This window comes from Physeter macrocephalus, chromosome 21 (genome assembly GCF_002837175.3).
Source record: "Physeter macrocephalus isolate SW-GA chromosome 21, ASM283717v5, whole genome shotgun sequence".
NCBI classification, from domain to species: Eukaryota; Metazoa; Chordata; class Mammalia; order Artiodactyla; family Physeteridae; genus Physeter; species Physeter macrocephalus.
The window spans coordinates 119,563,627-119,591,254 of record NC_041234.1 but is presented as its reverse complement, the minus strand read 5'-3'; the positions used below and the strand labels follow the sequence as shown (position 1 = coordinate 119,591,254).

Sequence of the window (27,628 nt, the reverse complement as noted above, 5' to 3'; positions counted from 1 at the left end):
CTGATGTTCACGTATGAAATCATATCTCTAAGGTCTAGTACCTTGTTATTTAATCATTCACAACATACAGTAGTCAGATCTTCTCGTGTGTTTCTGTGAAGCAGTGGCTTTTAGTTACTAAGAAGGTATGAAGGACTCGGTTTTTATTTTACTTTAATTCAGCAAATAGTGTGAACAGGTGGACCACATAGCGAATGGGTGTGTCTTAAGCTAATACTTCTTTAATTTCATAACCAGTCTATAGAAGCCATTTAAGAAAAAGACAGTTGTCTTTTTGAGATAGATTGGACATATTCTAGTCAAAAATCAGTTTATTTTTTTTCTTTAAGTGGCTTCTGTAAAAACATTAGAATGTATGTTATTGAATTCCAGGTGTTTCTCATTCCCTTCCCAGTATATAACTGGTATCCCTAGTGCTGAATTTTTAGCTAGACCTTTCCACTTATTGGAATGACTGGACTTGGAAAATGAAAACATGGGGAGTATTGGGAAATGGTGAATAATCTGATATGGCTATGATTTCTGGTCAGAAAGAGGAGTAGTGGGATTTACACCTGTAAAAGTATATTGGGAATAGATTGCAGATTCACAGAAAGCCATGAATATCAGGCCAAGGCGTTGGATTTTATTTGGTAACCACGAAGACTTATGAAAGGTCTGTGAGCATTGCAGATACATGATCTGAAAAGGAATTTTTAAAAATACTTTGTTAAAATTGAGATATAATTGACATATAACATTGTGTAAGTTTAAGGTGTAAAATGTTTTGGTTTAATACATTTATATATTGCAATATGATTATAGTAGAGTTAGCTAATGCCTTTATGATGTCACTTATTTATCATTTCTTTTGTGTTGAGAACAGTTAAGATTTAGTCTCTTAGTAACCTTGAAGTTTATAATATAGTATTGTTTACTATAATCACTATGTTGTATATTAGAGCTCCGGAACTTGTTTATCTACTACTTGTAAGTTTGTACCTTTAAACAGTATCTCCCCATTTCCTCACCAACCCTAACCTCTGGTAACCACCATTCTACTATCGTTTGCACAAGTTCACCTGTTTTAGATTCCCCATATAAGTGATATCATACAGTATTTGTCCTTCTCTAACTTATCTCACTTAGCACAATGCCTTCAAGGTCCATCCATGTTGTCACAAATGGCAGGATTGACTTCTTTCTCATACACATGCCATATTCTCTTGTGTATGTGTGTGTGTTTGTGTGTGTATGTGTATATCTCACATTTTCTTTTCCATTGGTGGACACTTAGGTTGTTTCCGTACCTTTGCTATTGTGAATAATGCTGCAGTGAACATGGGGGTGCAGCTATCCCTGTGCAACACTGATTTTAATTCCTCCAGATATATACCCAGAAGTGGAATTTCTGGACAATATGGTAGTACAATATTTACTTTTTGAGTAATAACCGTACTGTTTTCCATAATAGCTATACCAATTTACATTCCCACTAAGAGTGCACAAGGGTTCCTATTTCTCCACATCCTTGCCAACATTTGTTATCTCTTGTCTTTTGGATAAAAAGCCATCCTAACAGGCAAGTTGATGTCTCATTGTGGTTTTGATTTGCATTTCCCTGACGATTAGTGATGTTGAACACATTTTCACACACCTGATGGCCATTTGTACGTCTTCTTTGGAAAAATGCCTACTCAGGTCCTTTGCCCATTTTTAAATTGGATTATTTTCCCTTTTGCTATTGAGTTGTATGAGTTCTTTATATATTATGAATATTAATTCCTAATCAGATAAATGGTTTGGGAGGATTTCCTCCCGTTCTGTAGGTTTTCTTTTCCATTTATTGCTTGTTTCCTTTGCTGTTCAGAGCTTTTTAGTTTAATGTAGGCCAGCTTGTTTATTTTAATTTTTGTTGCCTGTGCTATTGGTGACTTATCCAAGAAATTATTGCCAAGACCAATGTCAAGGCTCTGTTCCCCTATGTTTTCTTCAAGGAGATTTACAGTTTCAGGTATTACATTTAAATCTTTGATCCATTTCAAGTTAATTTTATGTGAGTGGTGTAAGGTAGGGGTTCAGTTTTATTCTTTTTCAAGTGGATATCCAGTTTTCCCAATATCATTTATTGAAGAGACTGTCATTTCCCCAATGTGTGTTCTTGGCTCCATCATCAAAAATTAGTCGAGTATATTTGTGAGGTTTTATGTCTGGGCTCTTTATTTTGTTCTACTGATCTATGTGCCTATTTTTATGCCAGTAACATAGTGTTTTGATTACTATAGCTTTGTAATATAGCTTGAAATCAGGTATTGTTATACCTCCAGCTTTGCTTTTTCTCAGGATTGCTTTGGCTATTCAGGGTCTTTTGTGGTCTGAAACAAATTGTAGAATAGTTTTTCCTATTTCTGTGAATAGGAATGTCTTTGGAATTTTGACTGGGATTACATTGAATCTGTAGATCATTATGGGTAGTATGGACATATTTACAGTATTAGTCTTCAAATCCAGGAAGCTGAGATAACTTTTTATTTATTTGTGTCTTCTTTAATCTCTTTCAAGCAACGTCTTATAGTTTACAGTGTACAGGTCTTTCACCTCCTTGGTTAAATTTATTCCTCAATATTTCATTATTTTCAATGCTATTATAAATGGGATTGCTTGCTTAACTTCTCTTTCAGATAATTCATTGTTAGTGTATAGAAATGCAACTGATTTCTGTGTCTCAATTTTGTATCCTAAAACTTTACTGAATTCATTTATTTGTTCTAACAGTTTTTTAGTGGAGTCTTCAGGGTTTTCTACATGTAAGATTATATCGTCTGCAAACAGAAATGATTTTACTTCTCCTTTCTGATATGGGTGTTTTTATTTCTTTTTCTTGCCTAATTGCTCTGGCTAGAACTTTTATTATTATGTTGAATACGAATGGTAAGAGTGGGCATCTCTGTCTTGATCTTACAGGAAAGAGTTTTAACTTATTACCACTGAGTATGATGTTATCTGTCGGCTTGTCATAGATGACCTTTATTATGCTAAGGAACATTCCTTCTGTACCCAACTTGATGAACATTTTCATCATGAAATGATGTATTTGTCAAATACTTTTTCTGTCTCTGTTGAGATGATTATATCATATTTATCTTTCATTCTATTAATGTGGTGTATTACATTTTTTGTTTTGCATGTGTTAAACCATCCTTGCATCGCAGGGATAAATCTCACTTGATCACGGTGAATGATTTTTTTAATGTGCTTTCGAAAACAGTTTGCTAATATTTTGTTGAGAATTTTTACATGTTTATCAGGGATATTTGTCTGTAATTTTATTTTCTTGTGGTGTCTTATTTGGCTTTGATATCAGGGTAATGCTGGCTGCATAAAATGAATTTGGGAGTGTTCCCTCCTCTTCAGATGTTTGCAACAGTTTGAGAAAGATTGGTGTTAATTCTTCTTTAAATGTTTGGTAGAATTCACTGGTGAAACCATCTGATCCTTGGTTTTTCTGTGTTTGGGAGTTTTCTGATTACTGATTCAATCTCCTTAATTGTTATGGGAGTTTCTTTAGATTTTCTATTTATTCATGATTCATTTTTGGTAGGTCATATGTTTCTAGGAATTTATCCATTTCTTCTTGGTTATCCAGTTTGTTGGCATATAATTGTAGTCTCTCATAATTTTTTATATTTCTGTGCTATCAGTTGTAATGTCTTCTCTTTCATTTCTAGTTTTATTTATTTGAGTCTTCTTTCTTGTTTTCTTAGTTAATCTGGCTAAAGCCTTGCCAATTTTGTTTATCTTTCCAAAGCGCCAGCTCTTAGTTTCATTGATCTTTTCTATTGTTTTTCTGGTCTCTATTTCATTTATTTCTGCTCGGATCTTTGATAATTCCTTCCTTCTGTTAACTTTTGGCTTAGTTTGTTCTTCTATTTCTAGCTTATTTGAGATCTTTCTTGTTTCTTAATGTAGGCATTTATTGCTATACACGTCCCTCTGGGAACTGCTTTTGCAGCATCCCACATGTTTTGATATGTTGTGCTTCCATTTTCGTTTGTTTCAAAATATTTCTTGATTTCCGTGTTGATTTCTTCTTTTACCCATTTGTTGTTCAGGAGCATATTGTTCAATCTCCACATATTTTCAGTTTTCCAGCGTTCCTCCTGTTATTGATTTCTAGTTTCATACTTCTGTGGTTGGAAAACATAGTTTTAATGATTTCAATCTTCTTAAATTTGCTAAGACATGTTTTATGATATATTACATGAACTCTCCTGGAGAATGTTCTGTGTGTGCTAGAGAAAATGTGTATTCTGCTGCTGTTGGATGGAATGTTCTGTAAATGTCTGTTTGGTTTATTTGGTCCAAAGTATCATTCAGATCCATTATTTCCTTATTGATTTTCTATTTGAATGATGGATCCATTGTTGAAAGTGAGGTATTGAAGTCCCCTACTATTATTGCATTGCTGTTTATTTTCCCCTTCAGATCCATTGACAACTGTTTAACATATTTACGTGCTACAATATTGAGTGTGCATGAGTTTACAATTGTTATATCCTTGTGATGAATTGACCCCTTTATCATTATATAATGACCTTCTTGTATCCTGTCACAGTTTTTGACTTAAAGTCTCTTTTTTCTGATATAAATATAGTTACCCCTGCTCTTTTGATTTCTGTTTGCTTGAAATACCTTCATCCCTTCACTTTCAGCCTGTGAGTGTGCTTAATGCTTAAATGAACCTCTTATAGGCAGCATATAGATGAGCCTTGTTATTTGTTGTTGTTTTTATCCATTTAGCTTCTTTGTGTCTTTTAATTGAAGAATTTAAAACATTTATATTTAAAGAAATGATTGGATAAAGACTTACTATCACTAAATTTTGATAATGATTTCTGATTGTTTTGAAATTCCTTAGTTTCCTTCCTCCTCTCTTGCTGTCTTTCTTTGTTAGTTGATTGTTTTAGTGGTTTGCTTTGATTATTTTCTCTATATTGTTTGTGTATCTATTACAGATTTTTGCTCCGTGGTTACCATGAAGCTTTCATAATGCATCTTATAATCATCTATTTTAAGCTGATAACAACTTCAGTTGCATAAGAAAGTTTTACACATTCACTTGCCCCCCCCCAGTTTATATTGATGCCTCACTTTTCATCTTTTTATGTTATGTATCTATCAACATAATATTATAGCTGTAACTATTTTCTTTTTTTCCTATCAGACAAAATGTATTTTAATTTTTTATGCTTCTTCTTCAAGATTAACATCTTTCTTTATTAAAAAAAATTTTATTGAAATATGATTGATTTATAATGTGTTAGTTTCAGGTATACAGCTCAGTAACTCATATATGTATAACTGAGTTTTATATATATATATTCTTTTTTATAATCTCTTCCATTATAGGTTATTACAAGATATTGAATAGAGTTCCCTATGCTATACAGTAGGTCCTTGTTGGTTATCTTTTTTTTTTTTTTTTTTTTTGCGGTACGCGGGCCTCTCACTGTTGTGGTCTCTCCCATCGTGGAGCACAGGCTCTGGACACGCAGGCTTAGCGGCCATGGCCCACAGGCCTAGACGATCCGCGGCATGTGGGATCCTCCCAGACAGGGACAAGAACCCGTATCCCCTGCATCGGCAGGTGGACTTTCAACCACTGCGCCACCAGGGAAGCCCGGTTATCTATTTTATATAGAGTAGTAGGTATATTTTAATCCCAAACTCCTAATTTATCCCTCCCTCCTTCCCCTTTGCTAACCATAAGTTTGTTTTCTATGTCTGTGAGTCTGCTTCTGTTTTGTAAATAAGTTCATTTGTATCATTTTTTTAGATTCCACATATAAGTGATATCATATGATATTTGTCTTTCTCTGTCTGACTTACGTCACTTAGTATAATCTCTTGGTCCATCCATGTTGCTGCAAGTGGCATTATTTCATTCTTTTCATGGCTGAGAAATATTCCATTGTGTGTGTATGTATGTGTATGTGTATATATATATATATATATATATATCTCACACCTTCTTTATACATTCATCTGTTGATGGAAAACTTAGGTTGCTTCCATGTCTTGGCTACTGTAAATAGTGCTAAAGTGAACAGTGAGGTGCATGTATCTTTGCAAATTATGGTTTTCTCCAGATATATGTCCAGGAGTGGGATTGTAGGATCAGTAATATGGTAGCTGTATTTTTAGTTTATTAAGGAACCTCCATACTGTTCTCCATAGTGGCTGTACCAATTTACATTCCCACCAACAGTGTAGGAGGGTTCCTTTTTCTCCATACCCTCTCCAGCATTTATTATTTGTAGACATTTTGATGTTGGTCATTCTGACTGGTGTGAGGTGATACTGGTTTGGTGTATTGTATTTTGATTTGCATTTCCCTAATACTTAGCAGTGTTGTGCATCTTTTCATGTGCCTTTCCACAAACTGTATGTCTTCTTTGGAGAAATGTCTTTTTAGACCTTCTGCCCATTTTTTAATTAGGTTGTTTGTTTTTTTTGATATTGAGCTGTATGAGCTATTTGTATATGTTGAAAATTAATCCCTTTCAATCATATCATTTGCAAATATTTTCTTCCATTCTGTAGGTTGTCTTTTTGTTTTGTTTATGGTTTCCTTTGCTGTGCAAAAACTTTCAAGTTTAATTAGGTCCCATTTGTTGATTTCTGTTTTTATTTCCATTACTCTAGGAGACGGATCCAAAAAGGTATTGCTGCAATTTATGTCAAAGAGTATTCTGCCTAAGTTTTCCTCTAGGAGTTTTATAGTATCTGGTCTTATTTTTAGGTCTTTAATCCATTTTGAGTTTATTTTTGTGTATAGTGTGAGGGAGCATTCTAACTTCATTGATTTACATGTGGCTGTCCACCGTTCCCCTGCCACTTGCTGAAGAGACTGTCTTTTCTGCAGTGTATATTCTTGCCTGCTTCATCATAGATTTATTGACCATATGTGCATGAGTTTATTTCTGGGCTTTCTATCCTGTTCCATTGACCTCTGTCTGTTTTAAATGCCAGTATACTGTTTTGATTACTTTAGCTTTGTATTATAGTCTAAAGTCAGGGAACCTGATTCCTTCAGCTCCGTTTTTGTTTCTCAAGATTGCCTTGGCTATTCAGGGTCTTTTGTGTTTCCATACAAATTAAAATTTTTTTGTTCCAGTTCTGTGAAAAATGCCATTTGTAATTTGATAAGGATTGCATTGAATCTGTAGATTGCCTTGGGTAGTATAGTCATTTTGACAATACTAATTCTTCCAATCCAAGAACATGGTTTATCTTTCCATCTGTCTGTGTTGTCTTCGATTTCTTTCATCAGCATCTTATAGTTTTGGGAGCACAGGTCTTTTGCTTCCTTTGGTAGGTTTATTCCTAGGTATTTTATTCTTTTTGATGCAATGGTAAATGGGATTGTTTCCTTCATTTCTCTTTCTGACCTTACATTGTTCGTGTATAGAAATGCAACAGATTTCTGTGTATTAATTTTGTACCCTGCAACTTTACCAAAATCATTGATGAACTCTAGTAGTTTTCTCGTAACATCTTTAGGACTTTCTATGTATAGTATCATGTCTTCTGCAAACAGTGACAGTTTTACTTCTTCTTTTCCAATTTGTATTCCTTTTATTTCTCTTTCTTCTCTGATTTCCATGGCTAAGACTTCCAAAACTATGTTGAATGAAAGTGGTGAGAGTGGACATCCTTGTCTTGTTCCTGATCTTAGAGGAAATGCTTTCAGCTTTTCACCATTGAGTATGATATTACCTGTGGGTTTGTCATATATGGCCTTTATTATGTTAAGGTATGTTACCTCTATGTCCACTTTCTGCAGAGTTGTTATCATAAATGGATGTTGAATTTTATCAAAACCTTTTTCTGCATCTATTGAGATGATCATAAGGTTTTTATTCTTTGATTTGTTAATGTGGTATATCATACTGATTGATTTGTGAATATTGAAAAATCCTTGCATCCCTGAAATAAATCCCACTTGATCATGTGTATGACCCTCTTAATGTATCGTTGGATTTGGTTTGCTAGTATTTTGTTGAGGATTTTTGCATCAATGTTCATCAGTGATATTGGCCTGTAATTTTCTTTTTTGTGATATCTTTGTCTGGTTTTGGTATCAGGGTGATTGTGGCCTCATGGACTGAGTTTGTAAGTATTCTTTCCTCTGCAACTTTTTGGAATAGTTTCAGAAGCATAGGTGTTAATTCTTGTCTAAGCGTTTGATAGAATTTGCCTGTGAAGCCATCTGTTCCTGGACTTTTGTTTGTTGGGAGCTTTTAAATCACAGATTCAATTTCAGTACTTGTAATTTTTCTGTTCATATTTTCTATTTCTTCCTGGTTCAGTCTTGGGAGATCATACCTTTCTAAGAACTTGTTCATTTCTTCTATGTTGTCCATTTTATTGGCATATAGGTGCTTGTAGTAGTCTTTTATGGTCCTTTGTATTTCTGTGCTGTTGGTTGTAACTTCTTTTTCATTTTTAATTTTATTGTTTTGGGCTCTCTCCCTTTTTTTTCTTGATAAGTCTGGCTAAAGGTTTATCAATTTTGTTTTTCCTTTCAAAGAACCAGCTCTTAGTTTCATTGGCCTTTTCTATTGTTTTTTAGTCTCTATTTCGTTTATTTCTGCTCTGATCTTTATGGTTTCTTTACTTATACTAACTTTGAGTTTTGTTTGTTCTTTTTTCTCTAGTTGCTTCAGGTGTAACGTTAGGTTGTTCATTTGAAATTTTTCTTGTTTCCAGAGGTAATCTTGTATCTCTATTAACTTCCCTCTTAGAACTGTTTTGTTGCACCCCATAAGTTTTGGATCATTGTGTTTTCATTTTCATTTGTCTCTAGGTATTTTTTGATTTCCTCTTTGATTTCTTCAATGATCCTTTGGTTGTTTTGTAGCATATTGTTTAACCTCCACCTGTTTGTATTTTTTGCAGTTTTTTCTTGTAGTTGATTTCTGGCTTCATAATGTTGTGGCTAGAAAAGATGCTTGATATGATTTCAGTTTTCTTAAATTTACTGAGGCTTGCTTTTTGGGCCAGCATGTGATCTATCCTGGAGAATGTTCCATGTGCACTTGAAAAGAATGTGTGTTCTGCTGCTTTTGGATGAAACACTCTATAGATATCAATTAAGTCCATATGGTTTAATGCATCATTTAAGGCCTGTTTTCCTTATTGATTTGCTATCTGGATCATCTGCCCATTGATGTAAGTGGGGTGTTAAAATCTCCCAGTATTATTGTGTTACTGTCGATTTCTCCTTTTATGTCTGTTAACATTTGCCTTCTATATTGAGGTGCTCTGACATTGGGTGCATATATATTTACAATTGTTACATCTTCTTCTTGGATTGATCCCTTGATTATGTAGTGTCCTTTGTCTCTTGTCCTTCTTTGTCTCTTTAAAGACTTTAGTCTTTAAAGTCTTTTTTGTCCGATATGAGTATTACTCCTCCAGCTTTCTTTTGATTTCCATTTGCATGGAATACCTTTTCCATCCCCTCACTTTCAGTCTGTATGTGTCTCTAGTTCTGAAGTGGGTCTCTTGTACACAGCATTTATACAGGTCTTGTTTTTGTATCCATTCAGCCAGTCTGTTTCTTTTTGTTGGAGCATTTAATCCGTTTAAATTTAGGTAATTATTGATATGTATATTCTTACTGCCATTTTGTTAATTGTTTTGGATTTGTTTTTGTACGTCTCTTTTCTTCCTTTCCTCTTTTGTTCTCTTGTGATTTGATGACTATTTTAGTGTTGTGTTTGGATTACTATTTCTTATTTGTGTATATATCTACTGTATATTTTTGGTTTGTGTTTACCATGAGGTTTTGATATAACAGTCTACATATATGCATGATTGTTTTAAATTGCTGATCTCTTAATTTCAAATGCATTGGAAATATCCAGCGTTTGTACTCTCCTCCTCTCACGATTACTGGTTTAGATATCATATTTGTGTGTGGATGATTTCCTACCTTTATTGTATGTTTGCCTTTATTAGTGAGATTTCCCATTTCATAATTTTCTTGTTTCTAGTTGTGGCCTTTTCTTTTCCACCTACAGAAGTTCCTTTAGCATTTGTTGTAAAGCTAGTTTGGTGGTGCTGAATTCTTTTAGCTTTTGCTTGTCTGTAAAGCTTTTGATGTCTCCATCGAATCTGAATGAGAGCCTTGCTGGGTAGAGTATTTTTGGTTGTAGGTTTTTCCCTTTCATCACTTAAAATATATCATGCCACTCTCTTCTGGCCTGCAGAGTTTCTGCTGAAAAATCAGCTGATAACCTTATGGGGTTTCCCTTGTATGTTATTTGTTGCTTTTAAAATTTTCTCTTTATCTTAATTTTTGTCAGTTTGATTACTATGTGTCTCAGCATGTTCCTCCTGTGCTTGATCCTGTATGGTACTCTCTGTGATTTCTGGATTTGGGTGACTGCTTCCTTTCCCATGTTAGGGTTGTTTTCAGCTATTCTCTTTTCAAATATCTTCTCAGGTCCTTTCTCTCTCTCTACTCTTTCTGGGATCCCTATAATGTGAATATTGCTGCATTTGACATTGTCCCAGAAATCTCTTAAACTGTCCTCATTATTTTCATTCTTTTTTCTTTATTCTGTTCCATGGCAGTTATTTCCACCACTCTGTCTTCCAGCTCATGTATCCCTTCTTCTGCCTCATTTATTCTGCTATTGATTCCTTCTAGCGTATTTTTCATTTCAGTTGTTGTATTCTTCAACTGTTCAGTTGTTCTTTATTTTTTCTAATTCTTTGTTAAAAACTTCTTGCTCTGTGCATCCATTATTTTCACAAGATCTTGGATCATCTTTATGATCATTACTTTGAATTCTTTATCTGGTAAATTGCCTACCTCCATGTCACTTAGTTGTTCTTTTGGGGTTTTATCTTATTCCTTCGTCTGCAACATATTCCTCTGCTGTCTCACTTTTTCTAAAACTTGTATTTGTGTTTTTATGTATGTGGAAGGTTAGTTATGTTTCTCCAGCTTGGAGAAGTGGCCATCTGTATGGGATGTGCTATATGCCCCAGTAGTACTCTCTCATCACCCATGGGCCAGGGACCAGCTGGTCCCAAGGTAGATTCTGACCTGTGTTTGCGGACTCAGTTCCACAGGCTGTGGGACTGTATATTTCTTGCTTCTGGTGTCTGCCCCCTGGTGGGTGAGGCTGGTCTAGAGGTTCCTGCAGGCTTCCTGGTGGGAGGGACTGGTGCCTGCCCACTGGTGGGTGGAGTTGGGTCTTGGCCCTCTGGTGGGCAGTGCCATGTCAAAGGGAGTGTCTAGAGGTGGCTGTGAGCTCAGGAAGTCTTTAGGCAGCCTGTCTGTTGATGGATGGGACTGTGTTCCTGCCCCGTTGGCTGTTTGGCCCTAAGTGTCCCAGCACTGGAGTCTACAGGCTGTTGAATTGGGCCAGGTCTTGGTGCTAATGTCCAAGCAAGATGTCAGCCTTCAGATGGGTACTCCCAGGTATGTTCACCTCCAGCTTTTATGTCCCAAGAAAACCACAGTTGCCCTCTGCCTCCTCAGGAGATGCTCCAAGACCAGCAAGTAGGTCTGCCCCAGGCTCCTATGAAGTCACTGCTTTTGCCCTGTGTCCCGGTGCTTGCAAGACCTTGTGTGTGTCCTACAAGAGTAGAGTCTCTGTTTCCCCTCTGTTTTTTTATTTTGTTTTATATTGGTGTATAGCTGGTTAACAATGTCATGTTAGTTTTGGGTGTACAGCAAAGTGATTCAGTTTTACATATACCTGTATCTATTCTTTTTAAAGTTCTTTTCCCATTTAGGGTATTACAAAATATTGAGCTATACAGTACTTTTTTCATTCTAATTTCTAATTTCTTTCGTTTAATTCTCTTCTGACTGGATAATATCAAACTATCTGTCTTCAAGCTCACAGATTCTTTCTTCTGCCTGATTGAGCATACTGTTGAAGCTGTCTATTGCATTTTTCATTTTATCCATTGTATTCATCTTCAGAACTTCTGTTTGGTTCATTTTTTTAAAATTTCTGTTTCTTTGTTGAGTTTCTCATTTTGTTCATGTATTGTTTTCCTGAGTACATTGATTTGTCTATCTGTGTTCACTTGAATCTCATTAAGCATCCTTAAAATTATTATTATTATTAATTATACACACAAAAATTCAGGCTGGTTGTTACCTATAGGGGAACAGGAGGGGCTGGGTTGGATTAGAAAAGTACGCACAGGGGCTTTTCTGGTTCTGGTTACATAGAGGTTCACTTTATAATAATTGAACACTATGCAGATATGCATTTTTATACTTTTCTCAATGTACAGTTCACAAATGTCTAAAATATAAAACTTTTATGAGTTTTAAAATTGTACAACAATGATGTCAAATTATACATATCCTTTTGAAGCCCAGTGTTATTCAGGTTTTTGATTTTGGCTTTGATTTTGGCTTTATCTGGCTTGACACATGTCAATCTAATTTATTCGTTTTCATTGCTGTCTAGGATCATATGCATAAGCCAGAGTTTACACTTTCATTCTCTAACTGAGCAAGCGTTATTTCATATTTATGTTTTGCAATTAAAACAGTACAGTAGAGAAAACTTTGTACTTTCCTCCTTATGCTCAAGCAAGAAAGTTTCTAGTAGAGTCGAATGGACTTGAAATTGCTGAGTCACAAGGACTGTACATCTTCAACTCCATTAGATCCTGTCAAATTGCTCCTGGAAGTAATTGCATCATCTGACCCTCAGAATAATTCCTGGTCCCTACACGTTCCCCAGTATTTGCTATTACCAAACTTTTCAGCCTTTGCACATATGCTGGCTATGAGATGAATTCCCTTGGTGTTTTAACTTGCATCTTCCCAGTTACCAGTAACGTTGAGCATCTTTTCTTTTGTGTCTTGACATTTCTGGATCCTCTTTCGTGAACCATCTGTTTCTTATCCCTTGCCCATTTTCAATTGAGCTGTTTCTCTTTTTCTAATTGGCATGTAGGAGTTCTTTATATTTTGAATTCTTTTTCAGATAACTCACAGATCTCCATTTCTTTGGGGTCAGTTATTGGAGTATTATTTTGTTCCTTTAGTGGTATCACATTTCCTTACTTTTTCATGTTTCTGATGGGTTTGTATTGATGTCTGTGCATTTAAGGGTGCACTCACCTCTTCCATTCTTTTTGGACTGGCTACAGTAGTGAAAGACTTTCACCTGGAGGTAGCTTTAAAAGGCACCAGCTGGGTGGGATGCAGCATCCTTGGTTCCTGGGGAGGCACAGTGGTGTAGTCTCCATGCTGCTCCATTGGCAGGCATTGCCATTGGCCAGACTGTGGGGGTCTTCTGTGGCCAAGGCTGCAGAGGACCTGCAGGTGGCAATGGCAGATAGGGCTATTGGAATCTTCAGAGGCTAAGGCTACTGGGGTCTTCCTGTTCTCGCCCCTTATTTTTTTGCCCATGGGAGGATGTTCTAGCTGAGGAGATCCTTCTCAATGCCTGGTCTGGCCTGCTGACACACAGAGCCCTCAGAGCCAATGCCCAAGGTTCCAGTGCACATGGGACTAACACAGCACCTGGGTCCTGGAGCACAGGTGCACTTGCTGCAGCTATATCACTGGTTTCTAGGGTGTGGGCATGTGTAGATATCCCATGGAACCAGTACCTGGGTCTCAGGGGCTCACCACTGTGACTCTGGCTGGTAGGGAGAGGGCAGAATGCAGCAGTGGCACAAGCCATGGGATGACAAGTTACAATGGTGGTTTGAGCCCAGGGACCAGGGTACGGTAGTAGCATAGCCTGGGGATGGTGGGTCAAAGTTTCAACTCTGGCCCCAGGGGGAAGTTGCAGGATAGCAGTAACACAACTCTGGTAGTAGTCTGTTAACGCTATGTGTTGGGATCCAGGGACCTGGGCACGGGGCAGTGGCAGCACAATGCTGGCAATGATGGTCAGAGCTGTGACCTGGAACCCAGGGGATGGGGCTCAGGGCAGTGGCTACCTAGTTCCAGCTATCATGTGTCAGAGCCCTAACCTGAAACCTGAGGGGAGAGCTCAGGTCAGTGGTAACACACCTGGGAATGATGTTTCAAAGCGTTGATCTGGGATGGGGGTCGGTGGAGAGCTCAGGGTAGAGGTAGCCTGGTTTCAGCAGTGATGGGCCAGAGCCACAACCTGGAATCCAGAGTTCAGGGTTCAGGGCAGTGGAGCCCACCTCAGCAATGACAGTTCAGAGTCTTGACCTTGGATGGGGGTGTGTGGCCCAGGGCAGCAGCTGCATCCCATGCAGTGAAGACCCAGAGCCACAACCTGGAATGCAGTGGGTGGGTCCCAGATGGCAGCATCAGGACCCTGATAATGGAGGTCTAAGAGTGACTTGGGACCCAAGAGGTGGGGCTCAGGGCAATTTTAGCACCACTGGCAATGATGATTCAGAGCCCCGTCCTGGAACCTGGTGGGTGGGACTCAGGGTAACAGCAGCAAAGCCTGGATAATGGCAGCCAAAGTGTGACTTATAACCAAGGGGGCTAGGCCAGGGCAGAAGAGGCTTTCCTGGTGAAGGTGGGACAAAGCCTTGACTGTGGCCAGGGGAGGGTGAAGAGCAGAGGCAGCTCCAATCTCGTATATGGAAAGATGCTGTGGCATCTGATTCCTAAGAGTGGTGCACAGCTGCAGCTGGGGACCCTGAGGGCAAGTCTCACCTCAGTGACAGCTCCCGGGAGTAGAGATGTGGAGGGGGCCATTCCATTTCATCACCTGACATCAGAATCAGGGAAGACTGTGGGGGACCTCGGTAGCAAAAGCTGCAAACGTCCACAGTGGTGAGGCTTGCTGGGGTTCTCCTGCCCTCCTTCTCCCTGTGTGGTGAACTTCCTCAGAGGTGATTCTTCCAGGTTCAGAGCAGGTCCTGACTGGGAGATGAGGTGACATAGGTAGCATGCTTCCTGTACATTTCTATGTGGCCATCCTTGATTTTTGAGCTCCTCAGGTTTTTGCTACTGCTTCTTTGTTTTCTAGAGCTTTCCTTTAGCTGTTTTCTTCAGTTTGTAGTTATTTATTGTTCTTACGGATTTGTGTGTGTATGTGTGTGCGTGTGTGTGTGTGTGTGTGTAAGGGGGAGACGAGCTTTGAGACCTCTCCATCTTGTTGACATTACCTTCTGCATAGTAATTTTGAATTTTCTTTATTTTTAAAATCTGTTCTCCCCCAGGAGATATACAGTATTAGGGGAAATGCCATCCTTTTAATGAAGTAAATTTATCCTCTCTTTGGGTTGTTTTATGAACTGTATCAGCAACTCCACATCTGTGCCTCTTCTCCTTCCCCGTGACATAGACACATAAGGGACCTTCCTCAATGTAGTTGAACTAATACTATTACTTATTACTTACCCTGAACTTAATCACTCGGTGAGCTTAACTTTTCCCATAGCATAGAAGTGCATGTCTTTCAAAGTTGTCTCATTACATTTTCAGGAGTTTGGGGGAAAAGGAATGATCAACCTCAGTGTATGTTGAGCTTTACCATTTACAAAGCAATTTTATGTTTATTATCTTATTTACTTATTTCTTCCAAAAGCATTATAAGTTGAGGAATTATCTCTATTTCACATGCAAGGAAATAGTTCACATGATCAGTTAGTGGCAGAGTCAGGACTAAAACTCTGTTCATTTGACCCTAGTTCTTTGGATTTACCACTATTCCATTTTTAAGACTCGAAAAATGACTAAACTTGCCTAACCTAGAGATACTGTATTAGTAACATCATTTTCATTTTAAATGATGCATTATTAATATCATATTTAGTCCAGCCAGTAATGACAGATATAAGGCAAAACAAGCATGGTTATTGCATCAGTCTCATCAACTTAATAAGCATGTGGCTTTAAACAATCCCTTTCTTTTGTTGGTGTCTTAGGTTGTCCATCTGTAAAATGAAGGGAAATAATTATATGATCTCTAAGGTCCTCCATAATCCTGACATACTATGATTCTTTGTTGTTCCCCCAGACTATTTTGGGTGGGTACAAACTACAGAATCTTCAGCTTGTTGCACTTCAGTTATTTAAGAAGAGAGAGTTCTAACTTGCGTTCTAGATTAAACAAGATTCCAGCTCCCCCTGCTATAGTTTACCACATAAGAAGAAAAATTTATCAGTAATCAAGTGCAAAATCATAGAGAAATCTATTGAAAATTGTTTTGGAATGATATTTAGCATTGATTTTTGACTTAAATTTTAAAAGTTATTAGTGAAGAGTGCTGCTAACTATCAACACAGAGTCAGCAAGGGATGGAAATGCATCATCAAGGAAGTTATTATTTCAGTAAGAGAGGCAGCACAGTATATTGGCCTTATATTCAGGAATTCTGGATCCAAATTTTAACTTTTCCATTAACACTCAGTGTGGTTAAAACTTATGTTCAGGGACTTTACAATTCCCATCTATAAATCCACCTGGAGTGGATATCTCTGAAGCCCTTTATAGCTTGCTATGACTCTGTGAGGATTCTATTTTTTATCCCATTCCAGTAATCAAAAAATTGGCTTTTCATTCAATTCATAGACCTATTTCCCAGAAATCAAACTAGGCTAACCAGGGTCAAGACTCCCCGCAGTGAGAGTTAAGGGAAAATGAGAAAGAGGTTTTCACAAAATCAATTGAGCTCCTGTAGCCTGTCTCCCCACAGCCCATGTAAGATGGATTCAGAATATTGGTGATTAAGTCAAATGTGAGCCAAGACCTGACAGGGTGTCTGTTTTTATCTCTTCAGCATATTGATGTCGGTTTGTTAGCTCTGCACTACAGTTTCCTTCTTTCTTCCCCCTTCCAAATGAGGTATCTGTATCACTTCTGGTAGTCTTCACTAAACCAGCCAATCACCTCTAGTCTTCACTGGTTTCCAGTGCTTCTTGGCCAAAGCTTTCCTTATGGCTTTGGCTGATGGGGGTGCCAATATTTTGTTGTGACTATTTACATTTGAATTATGCATTCGAGTACATAAACTACCATTTTACAAAAGAGAAAACAAACTTTGAATACTTCTAGATATTAAGTCTGGAAATTTTAATCTATTATTTAATATTGATACAACATATCAATGGAGTTATTTTAATTTTAAAGATGAGAAAGCTATTACTAGAGGTGTTATGTGACTTGCTTAAGGTCACTCAACTAATAAATTCAAATTCATGTCTCCAGACTTTCTAAGCCTAGGTACCTTTTTCATTCCACGTGTATCCATTTTATCATTTGAGTCTCTCAGAACACCGGTAAGCAGGGGAGAGATTACCTAGTTTTACCTTTTTTTATGCTGTGTTTTTTTTTTCTATAGGCACATAGTTGATGCTTATTAAAGATGCATTGAACGATTATGTGAATTGAATTAGGTTTATGAACTAAGGAATTTGGGTTCAAAATGACTTTTCAAAGTTTCTCAGCTAGGGAGTGGCAGTTTAGAGTGAGAACTATTCAATTCAGATGTTCCTACGATTTTGGCGGGAAGACATATTGATTGCCTCTCAAGATTCCTTCTCACTGTTAACCTGTCTCTTATTGCCCCGATTAACTGGATGCTATGAATAGTTATTATGTATCTATTAATGGCAACCTTCTGGGTCCAAAGTAAGAATGGGTAAAACTGAGACCTATAGGACTATAATTTGCTTAATTGTCTACTCCAAATCACAAATACAGCTGGCACTAGGATGTAGGATTCCTGACTTCTAGATTATTACTTGATTCTACACCATGCTTCTTGACCCTTGGCAACAGCCATTTCCTTCACTATATCTCTCTTTCCCCAAAACTACCCAGGGCCTTTCTTTATTTCTAGTCCTGTCAAACCACACCAAGCTCCTCCTCATAAAGTGAAAGCATTAGTCACAGCCTCGGCCTGATTAGGTGATTGGTAAAGTGCCTACTGCTTGGAAAGGCTTGCAGAAGGCATCCACACCGGATAAGCAGAAGGTAGCTGAGGGTCTCTAGAAAATCAGAAAATTTGGATTATAGTTCTATCTCTGACCCTCACTAGCAATACGACTGTGGGAAAATTTGGTGTTCTCTCTGAGCTTATTTCCCCATGTATGAAATGAAAGAGATTAGGAATCTCTTAAGAGTTCTGGTAGCTTTAACCTTTAAAGGACTGCTATTGCTTTGTTGCCCTACCTCCATAGGGCGAGAGATAGGTAGATTACATGTAATTCAAAGGTCTTTCTGGCTCTGTTATCCTGTGAACCTGTGTTTCTCTAGGCTAGAAAAGGGGTAAGTTAACAAAATTTTCCTTATTTTTTTTTTGAGGCCCTTTTGTTCATGAAACAAAATGTGATAAATCAACTTTATGCCAGGTATTATTCCCACAGATGTCCTGTCCAAGATTTCTACTGGTGTTTCTCCACTGCTGGGTTGGGGCTGGACTGTATGTTTGGTAAAGCTCATGCCAAAGTGCTTGCTGGTTTGGTTGAGGTACAAAGCTATTTAATTGGCCCAGTCTACTGATTGACATTTTCTTGAATTAAAGTGTTAGACATTTAATTGTTTGCTATTAAGAACTATTATTTTGTGTCTCTTTTTCTTCCACTGCCTCAGACTCTCTCCGAAGCATGCTCCAGATATTCCTGATGACAGCACTGACAACATCACTATATTCACCAGAATCTTGGATCGTCTTCTGGATGGCTATGACAACCGGCTGCGACCTGGGCTTGGAGGTCAGTTATTGTTTCAAGATCTTCTTGGCTATTGTCATCTAAAAAGATTCTTAAGGTACCTTCAATAGTGTCTTGATCAATGAGGTTAGTGTAAAGCTGAGTTTCTTCCCTCTGAGCACTAGAAATTAGTTCTAATCCTTCATTTCAATGGTCAATCTCTCTGGTCTGGTTTTGGAAGGTTCCAAATTTCACTTAGGTAAATGCATATAGGGTATTAAACCACAACATTTGGCCACACCCATTTCTGGTAATAAAATACCAATCCCTGCCTGGATGGCAGGTGTGTCCCAGGAACAGCTGGGAAACATGTCTTTGTTCTAAAAACCCTGAGCACATATCAGCTTGATATTCCAAAGAGGAGAAATCTGATGGCTAGATGGGATCTCAGTTTAGTATGATCAGCAATATGATCGCAATGAAGTAAATGCATTATAATACCTCATGGACCATATTGAAAGGGCAAGTATGCCAATGTATTTATGTTTTTTTCCTGAACCATTTGAGAATTAGATGCAGATATCATAACCCTTTATCCCTAAATACTTCAGTGTGTATTTTCTTAGTACAGAGAAGTTATTTTATAAAATTATAATGAAATTTTAAATTCAGAAAATGTGACCTGACATAATACTATTTTCTAATCTGTAGTTCATATTCAACTTTTGCCAATTATCTACATTTAGTATAAGATATTCTATTGTAATAAAACCCTTTCCTTCTCTTTAGTTAATTAGGTAACTATCAGCATGAACAGATGGATTCTTATTTTATTCAATGAATTGTAATCCATTAATATTATTATATATTATTATCTATTTTGATTATAATGTTTGTTCATAATTTCCTGTGTTTGCTTAGTGGGAGCCTATTCAAGCTGACTTTTGATATATTCTCATTTTTGAGCACTTTTTGACTTTATGGCATAACATTATATTCCAGACTTGTACTCTCCCTTATTCAGCCTTATAATCAATCATTTTTTCCAAGAAGAAACAGGATCTTTTTGTGGGGGAAATTATATTTAAAATCCAACTTCTGTGTGCTAGGTATTTTCATTGCTACTGGGTGTCATTTGCTTCTAGGACCTGTCAGTGGACAGAATTGAGAAAATAGAAAACTACATATATACATATACGCACACCTATATATCTATTCATATATATACATATAGACATATATACAAATATGTGTATAAATGTAGACATATATGTGTATGTGCATGTGTAATGAGTCTATACTGATACCACTAATTCCAGTCGAACAAATGATTCTTCATTGATTTACTAATTTGTTTTATTCTACAATATACATAAAATAGTAAATAGTGTGGGAATTACTATACCTATACCACTATAATAAACTCACTTATTAATTAAAGTTAAAGATATGTTTGCATGGTCTTTTTTTGGTGTTGTTTGTTTTTATTTTTAATTTTATTTATTTATTTATTTTTTGGCGGTATGTGGGCCTCTCACTGTTGTGGCCTCTCCCATGGCGGAGCACAGGCTCTGGACGCGCAGGATCAGCAGCCATGGCTCACGGGCCCAGCTGCTCCATGACATGTGGGGTCCTCCTGGACCAGGGCACGAACCCATGTCCACTGCATCGGCAGGCGGACCCTCAACCACTGCGCCACCAGGGAAGCCCGGTGTTGTTTGTTTTTAGATTAAGGCTATATGGCTCTTGCTTTAGTATAAATAATAGATTGGAACAGGACAGTATTGGAGGAAGAGAAGACCAGCCACAAATTGATTTCAGTTGTCCAGGATGAAGGTGATGATTGTGGGAATGTAGAGAATTTGGTGACTGATTAAATTATGGGATTAGTGGGAAAGGGAGGAGAAAATGATAACCTCTAAGTTCCTGGTTTAGATGACTGAGTGGTGCCATTTTCTAAAATAAGGAATATTGGAGGAGGAACAGTAGTATTTTGTTTTATTCTGTTTGTTTTGGAGTTTGGTTGGAACAAAGAGGGTAGAGGAAGGAGGTGGAAATTAGTTGTAGACATGCAGAGTTTGAGTACCCATGAAAAATATGCATAGAGCCTTTTGCTCTGGCTAACATGGAGTAACAGGAATCAGATTTATCTTCTTAAAAGACAACTAAGAAATGAACAAACATAGTATATAGTAGTTATCAGAAATTGAACAAAGGCAGCACAGGACAGTGATTCTTGAAAGAAGGGAAACAAACAAGCTGAGCCATAGGATTATATCATCTTACTGCCTCGATAAATTTCAGGCTGCAGTGTGGGGAGGGAGAATCCACATAGTGCCTGGTGGACTCCCTCAGTTGATGAGAAAGAGTTTTGAATTTGGGGTGGCCAAGATGGCTAAAATTTGTAGGGCAGAGAAGAAGCAAGAGGTGCATGGATAAGTGAGAGTTGTGCAGAGGGAAAGATCCAGAAATCTGCTGAGAATTTCCCTCAAGTTTTCAGGTAAGTACCGCTCAGCTCATGCATATAAGGAAACAGCCCAAGGTTGAGGAAAGGACCACTGGACTACAGCAGATGGAATAATAGGGTTGGGAATAACTTGTGTTCCCACCAACCAGAGTGGAAAAACTTGCAATATATGGGGTTAGGGTAGGGTACTCAGAAGAATATGGCTTCAGTGGCATGGCAAAACCATCCCCAAACAAAGGCTGTTCTGGTCCCAACTAACAAAGCTTAAAAGCAAGCTTGAAAAGTAAATATCAAAATGTTTTCAGAACATTATCTCAGAACAAAGTTTAAGAATATTTACACAAAGTGAATGTACAATGGCTGGTATCTAGTCAAAAATTACCAGACATGTAAAGAAGCAAGAAAATATAACCCAAAAAGGCAGAATAACCAATCAATAAAAACAGATGCATAAATGGCACAGATGAATTAGTAGATAAGTATATTAAAATAGATATGTCTAAATTCCATATGTTCAAAAGTAGAGGAAAATATGAGCATGTTGAGTAGAGACACGTAAGTTAAAAAAACAAAAGCAAATTGAACTTCTAGGTATAAAAAGCACAATATCTGAGGTGAAATATATACCAGATGGGACTAACAGCAGATTAGACACTGAGGAAGAAAAGACTGATGAGCTTGAAGACATAGTAATGGTAGCTAGCAAAAATGAAACACAGAGGGAAGAAAAGACTGAAAAAGTGAACAGGACATCAGTGCACTGTGGGATAGCTTCAAGTGGCCTAATATAAGTGTAACTGGATTATATGAAGGGAGAGGCAGAAAATGTCTCTGAAGAAAATCTAGTCAAAAATATTCTAAATTTGATGAAAATTATAATCTGCCCAAACCAAGTTCAACAAACAAGAAACATGAAGAAAATAACACCAAGGGAAATTATCAAATTGCTTAGAACTAGTGATAAAGAGAAAATCTTAGAAGCAAACATAGTGAAACAGAACATTTATATACACAGGGAAAATTTTAGAAAGACAGCAGCCTTCTTGTCAGAAACAGGGAAGCAAGAAGGTAGTTAGCAACAGCTTTAAAATACTAAAAATGTCAATCTAGAATTCTGCACCAGAGATAATATATTTTAAAAACATAGGTAAAATAAATACCTTTTCCAACATGTAGAGGTGAAAAAATTCATCACCAGCAGGTCTGTACTGCAAGAAATGTTAAGGGAAATGTGTCAGGCAGAAGGAAAATGATGCTAGATAGAAATATGGATCTATAGGACTTCCCTGTTGGTCCAGTGGTTAAAACTCCATGCTCCCAATGCAGGGTGCCCGGGTTCAATACTGGGTCAGGGAACTAGATCCCTCATGCAGCAACTAAGAGCCCATATGCCGGAACTAAGACTCGGCACAGCCGAATAGAATAGAATAGAATAGATTAGAATAGAATAGAATAGAATAGAATAGAATAGAATAGAATAGAATAGAATAGAATAGAATAGAATAGAATAAAATTAAAATAAAATAAATAAATAAAATTAAAATGGATGTATAAAAAAGGAAGGAAGAGCAACAAGAATGGAAAATAGGTGGGTAAATATGTCTCTTTTTTTTCTAAATATCTTTAAAAAATAACTACCTAAAGCAAAAATAATAACATTGTATTGTGTTGTTTATAATGTATATGTGAGGAAACTGTATGACAACAATAGCACAAAGGCCAGAAGGTGAAATGGAAATACACTGCACATGATGTGATATGATATTATTACTTGTAGGTAGATTGTAATAAATTAAGAATGTGTACTGTAGAACTTAAAAATTATAGCTAATAAAGAAAGAAAGTTTATAAAATGGATAATAAAAAAATAGGAAGACAGAAAAAGGAAAATGTAACAAAGAATAGATGAAACACATGGAAAACCAATAGCAACCATATTAATCATCACATTAAATATAAATAATCTAAACATCTATTTTAAAAGGCAGAGATGGTCAAAATAGATAAAAAGAAAGACCCAAAATTGGTCCCTGAGAGAAACCCACTTTAAAGACAGAGAAAGACAAATATATGATATCGCTTATATGCGGAATCTAAAAAAAAATGATACAAATGAACTTATTTACAAAACAGAAACAGACTCACAGACTTAGAGAACAAACTTAAGGTTACCAGGGGGAAAGGGTGGGGGAGAGGGATAGATTGGGAGTTTGGGATTGACATGTACACACTACTATATATAAAATAGATAACCAATGAGGACCTACTGTATAGCACAGGGAACTCTGCTCAATATTCTGCAATAACTGAAATGGGAAAAGAATTTGAAAAAGAATAGATACATGTATATGTATAACTGAATCACCTTGCTGTACACCTGAAACTAACACAACATTGTTAATAAACTATGCTCCAATATAAAGAGAAAGAAAAGAGTACATAACAGTCCTAAGTATTTATGCACCTAATCATAGACATGAAGCAAAAACAGGAAACTGAAGGGAGAAAGAGATGATCTATAATTAGAGTTAGAGATTTTAACACTCCTCTCTCAATAAACAATATAACGAGTAGACAAACTAAGTAAAGGTAGCAGAAAGAGGAACCATTGTCAACCAACTTGACTTAATTGTCATTTATAGAACACTCCAACAAACAGCAGCAGAATACACCTTCTTTTCAACTGAACCGACAACATTTACCAAGACAGACCATATTCTTTGTTGTAAAAAAACTAAAATAATTCACAGTATACAAAGTATGTTGTCTGGCCAAAAGGAATAAAATTAGAAATTAAAAACATATATCTGGAAAATATCCAAGTACTTGCGAACTAAATAATATACTTCTAAATAAAATATAAGTCAAAGAAGAACTCAAAAGAAAAAATTTAAAACCTTTTCAATTAAACAAAATTTAAAACATGGTATAAAGTAGTGCTAAATTAAAGAAAACTTATAATACTAGATAACTGTGTTAGAAAAGACTAACCTTAAATCAAGGCCCCATGACTGGGGTTGACAGCAGCTCCAGGTCTCCTCAGCTTGCCTTTTGCAGCATGGACCACTGCCCCATGAACCAGATCAAGGACACTTGAGGGCACAGTAACCTCAGCAGTGCCATGCCCAAGTTACAGTCTAGATTCCATGAATGGGGGCTGGGAGGATGAAGGGATTTCCTACCTCTCAGCCAAACTTGCCCAGAATTTAGCCATAGCAATAGGTAGCTTGCTCTAGGATGAGAAATGCTGGTGTCTTGCCTCTCCCAGGAAGATAGCCCTCCAGGTGGGAGCTGGGAGAAGAGAGAGCCCTGTGTTCTTTCTGGGCTGCACCAGTCTGGAGTAGAGTTTCCTTCAGACTGATCTGAGAAGGGAGAGGGTGGGAACAGTTCTTGTTTTAAATATTCTGGACTCTTGATTTCCTTACTGAGTTTTAGTAGATTTTCTTTAATAAATAGTTTACTTTTCTTTTGTGGTATGCCCTTAGGACCATTTCCAGAAACTTTAAATTGTAGTTTTAAAAATACATTTTGCAAGTTTCACTGAGGAGCAAGTCTGCAGAGCTCGTCATGCTTTCATGCCAGAAATGGAATTTCTAGTAACATTTTTTTTAGATTTCATCAGATTATATACCTAGATGCTTATGTCATATGAGAAGAAAGTTTTAATTCTTCCTGTGCTATATGGATGCACTGTTTTTTTTCTCTTCTTTTGGTGCACTGACGACCTCACATATAATGTTGAACAGAAAAGATGAAAACAGACACCATTGTCTGTTTTTGATCTTACAGAGAAAGCTTCCAGTCTTTCACCATAAAGTATGATGTTAGGTGTAACTTTTTCTTAGATGCATTTTATCAAATTCAGGAAGTTCTCTTCTACTCTGGTTTTGAAAGTTTTTAACGAGAATGAATATTGCAATTTTTCAAATGCTCTTGCTGTGTCTATTGAGTTGATTCTATGACTTTTTAAAAATTTTGTTAATATGGTGAATTACATTGATTTTCAAATGTTTAAACCAACCTTCATTCTCATGATAAATGCCACTTGTATAGTAATTACTTTATATTATAGATAGGTTTGAGATCTGGTAGTATAAGTCCTCCGGCTTTGTTCTTCTTAAAGATTGTCTTGGCTATTCATGGCCCTTTGCATTTCTAGATAACTTTTAGAATCAGCTTATTTTCTAATAAAATCTGGGGTTGACTTTGCCTTGAGTCTATAGGTTAACTTGAGGAATTTAAAATATTATTTATAGTACTAAACCTTTCAAAGGATGAACATGATATATTTCTCCATACATTTTGTTCTCCTTTAATTTCTCTCAATAATGTTTTGGCATTTTCATTTTAGAGGTCTTGCATATTTTTGATTAATCAATGCTTTGAGACTTGATTTTTATTTTTAAATTTTGTTACTGCTGTGTAGAAATATGATTGGTCTTATTATTTTTTAATTATTTTATTTTATTTTGTTTATTTTTGGCTGCACTGGACCTTTGTTGCTGCGCGTGGGCTTTCTCTAGTTGTGGCGATTGGAGGCTACTCTTCATTGTGGTGCGCAAGCTTCTTATCGTGGTGGCTTCTCTTGTGGAGCATGGGCTCTAGGCACCTGGGCTTCAGTAGTTGTGGCTTGCAGGCTCAGTAGTTGTGGCTCTCGGGCTGTAGAGCGCAGGCTCAGTAGTTGTGGCGCACAGGCTTTGTTGCTCCATGGCACGTGGGATCTTCCCAGATGAGGACTCGAACCTGTGTCCCCTGCATTGGCAGGCAGATTCGTAACTACTGCACCACGAGGAAAGCCCATGATTGGTTTTATATTTGCCTTTCTATCCAGAGACCTTGTTGTATTGACTTATTGATTTTAATAGTTTTCTATTGTTTCTTTTACATTCTCTTAATACATATTTATATCATTTAGGTTCACTTAGGTTTTTAATGCAGGACTATACAAATTCCTTGATATGTTAATGATAATTATGAATATATAGGATGAAGTTTTAGTATGCAGTCTTTTGTGACCATGGGACGTTTCTCCCCCCAAAACACCTGTTAAGATCTCAGTTGGAATGTAAGTAACCCATAGACCAGATTGGGAAATGCTGCTCTGGAGACCTCCCTGGTTTATTAATATCCAACTTAAAGTGTGCTTTCTAGAAGTGAGCATAATACTCTAGATATGTTCTAGTTACCTCATGGTAAAACAGGGACTAATGTAGCCTAAAAGAGAATTAGCCTATTTGGTGATGACATTACCCCCTCGGATTACTCTGAGCTTTTTATCAAGTAAAATCCACCAGATCTTTTTCTCATGACTATTGACCAGCCAATTGCCCCAATCCGATGTACTATGGTATTTATTTTTAAACATTAATGCATCATTTTCCCTATTTATCCTTATTAAATTTCATTCTATATGTTTCACTCTAATCATTTCAACCCACATAAAACTTTTGAAATCCTAAAAGTTCAATGTATTATCATTTTTAGTTTTTTATTTTATTTTATTTTTTGACATCTTTATTGGAGTATAATTGCTTTACAATGGTGTGTTAGTTTCTGCTTTATAACAAAATGAATCAGTTATAAATATACATATATCCCCATATCCCTTCCCTCTTGCATCTCCCTCCCTCCCACCCTGTGTATCCCAACCCTCTGGGTGGTCACAAAGAATCGAGCTGACCTCCCTCTGCTATTCGGCTGCTTCTCACTAGCTATCAATTTTACATTCGGTAGTGTATATTTCTCCATGCCACTCTCTCACTTTGTCCCAGCTTACCCTTCCCCCTACCCATACCCTCAAGTCCATTCTCTAGTAGGTCTGTATCTTTATTTCGATCTTACCCCTACTAATGATTAATGATGTTGAGCATTCTTTCATGTGTTTGTTGGCGATCTGTATATCTTCTTTGGAGAAATGTCTATTTAAGGTCTTCTGCCTATTTTGGATTGAGTTGTTTGTTTTTTTGATATTGAGCCACATGAGCTGCTTGTAAATTATGGAGATAAGTCCTTTGTCAGTTGCTTCATTTGCAAATATTTTCTCCCATTCTGAGGGTTGTCTTTTGGTCTTGTTTATTGTTTCCTTTGCTGTGCATCATTAGGTCCCATTTGTTTATTTTTGTTTTTATTTCCATTTCTCTAGGAGATGGGTCAAAAAGGATCTTGCTGTGATTTATGTCATAGAGTGTTCTGCCTGTGTTTTCCTCTAAGAGTTTGATAGTGTCTGGCCTTACATTTAGGTCTTTAATCCATTTTGAGTTTATTTTTGTGTGTGGTGTTAGGGAGTGTTCTAATTTCATTCTTTTACATGTCGCTGTGCAGTTTTCCCAGCACCACTTATTGAAGAGGCTGTATATTTTCTTCACTGTATATTATTGCCTCCTTTATCAAAGATAAGGTGACCATATTTGTGTGGGTTTACCTCTGGGCTTTCTATCCTGTTCCGTTGATCTATATTTCTGTTTTTGTGCCAGTACCATACTGTCTTGATTACTGTAGCTTTGTAGTATAGTCTGAAGTCAGGGAGCCTGATTCCT

General features: G+C 36.9%; 1 protein-coding gene across 1 annotated transcript in view; it reads left to right on the top strand.

Annotated features, from left to right (window-relative positions):
* The window catches only part of GABRA3 (gamma-aminobutyric acid type A receptor subunit alpha3), a 268,649-nt gene that overhangs the window by 109,930 nt on the left and 131,091 nt on the right, over positions 1-27,628 (top strand). The window contains exon 3 of the mRNA XM_024116769.3: positions 18,567-18,688. Coding sequence (XP_023972537.1) covers positions 18,567-18,688 — 122 coding nt within the window. The remainder of the gene's footprint in view (positions 1-18,566; positions 18,689-27,628) is intronic.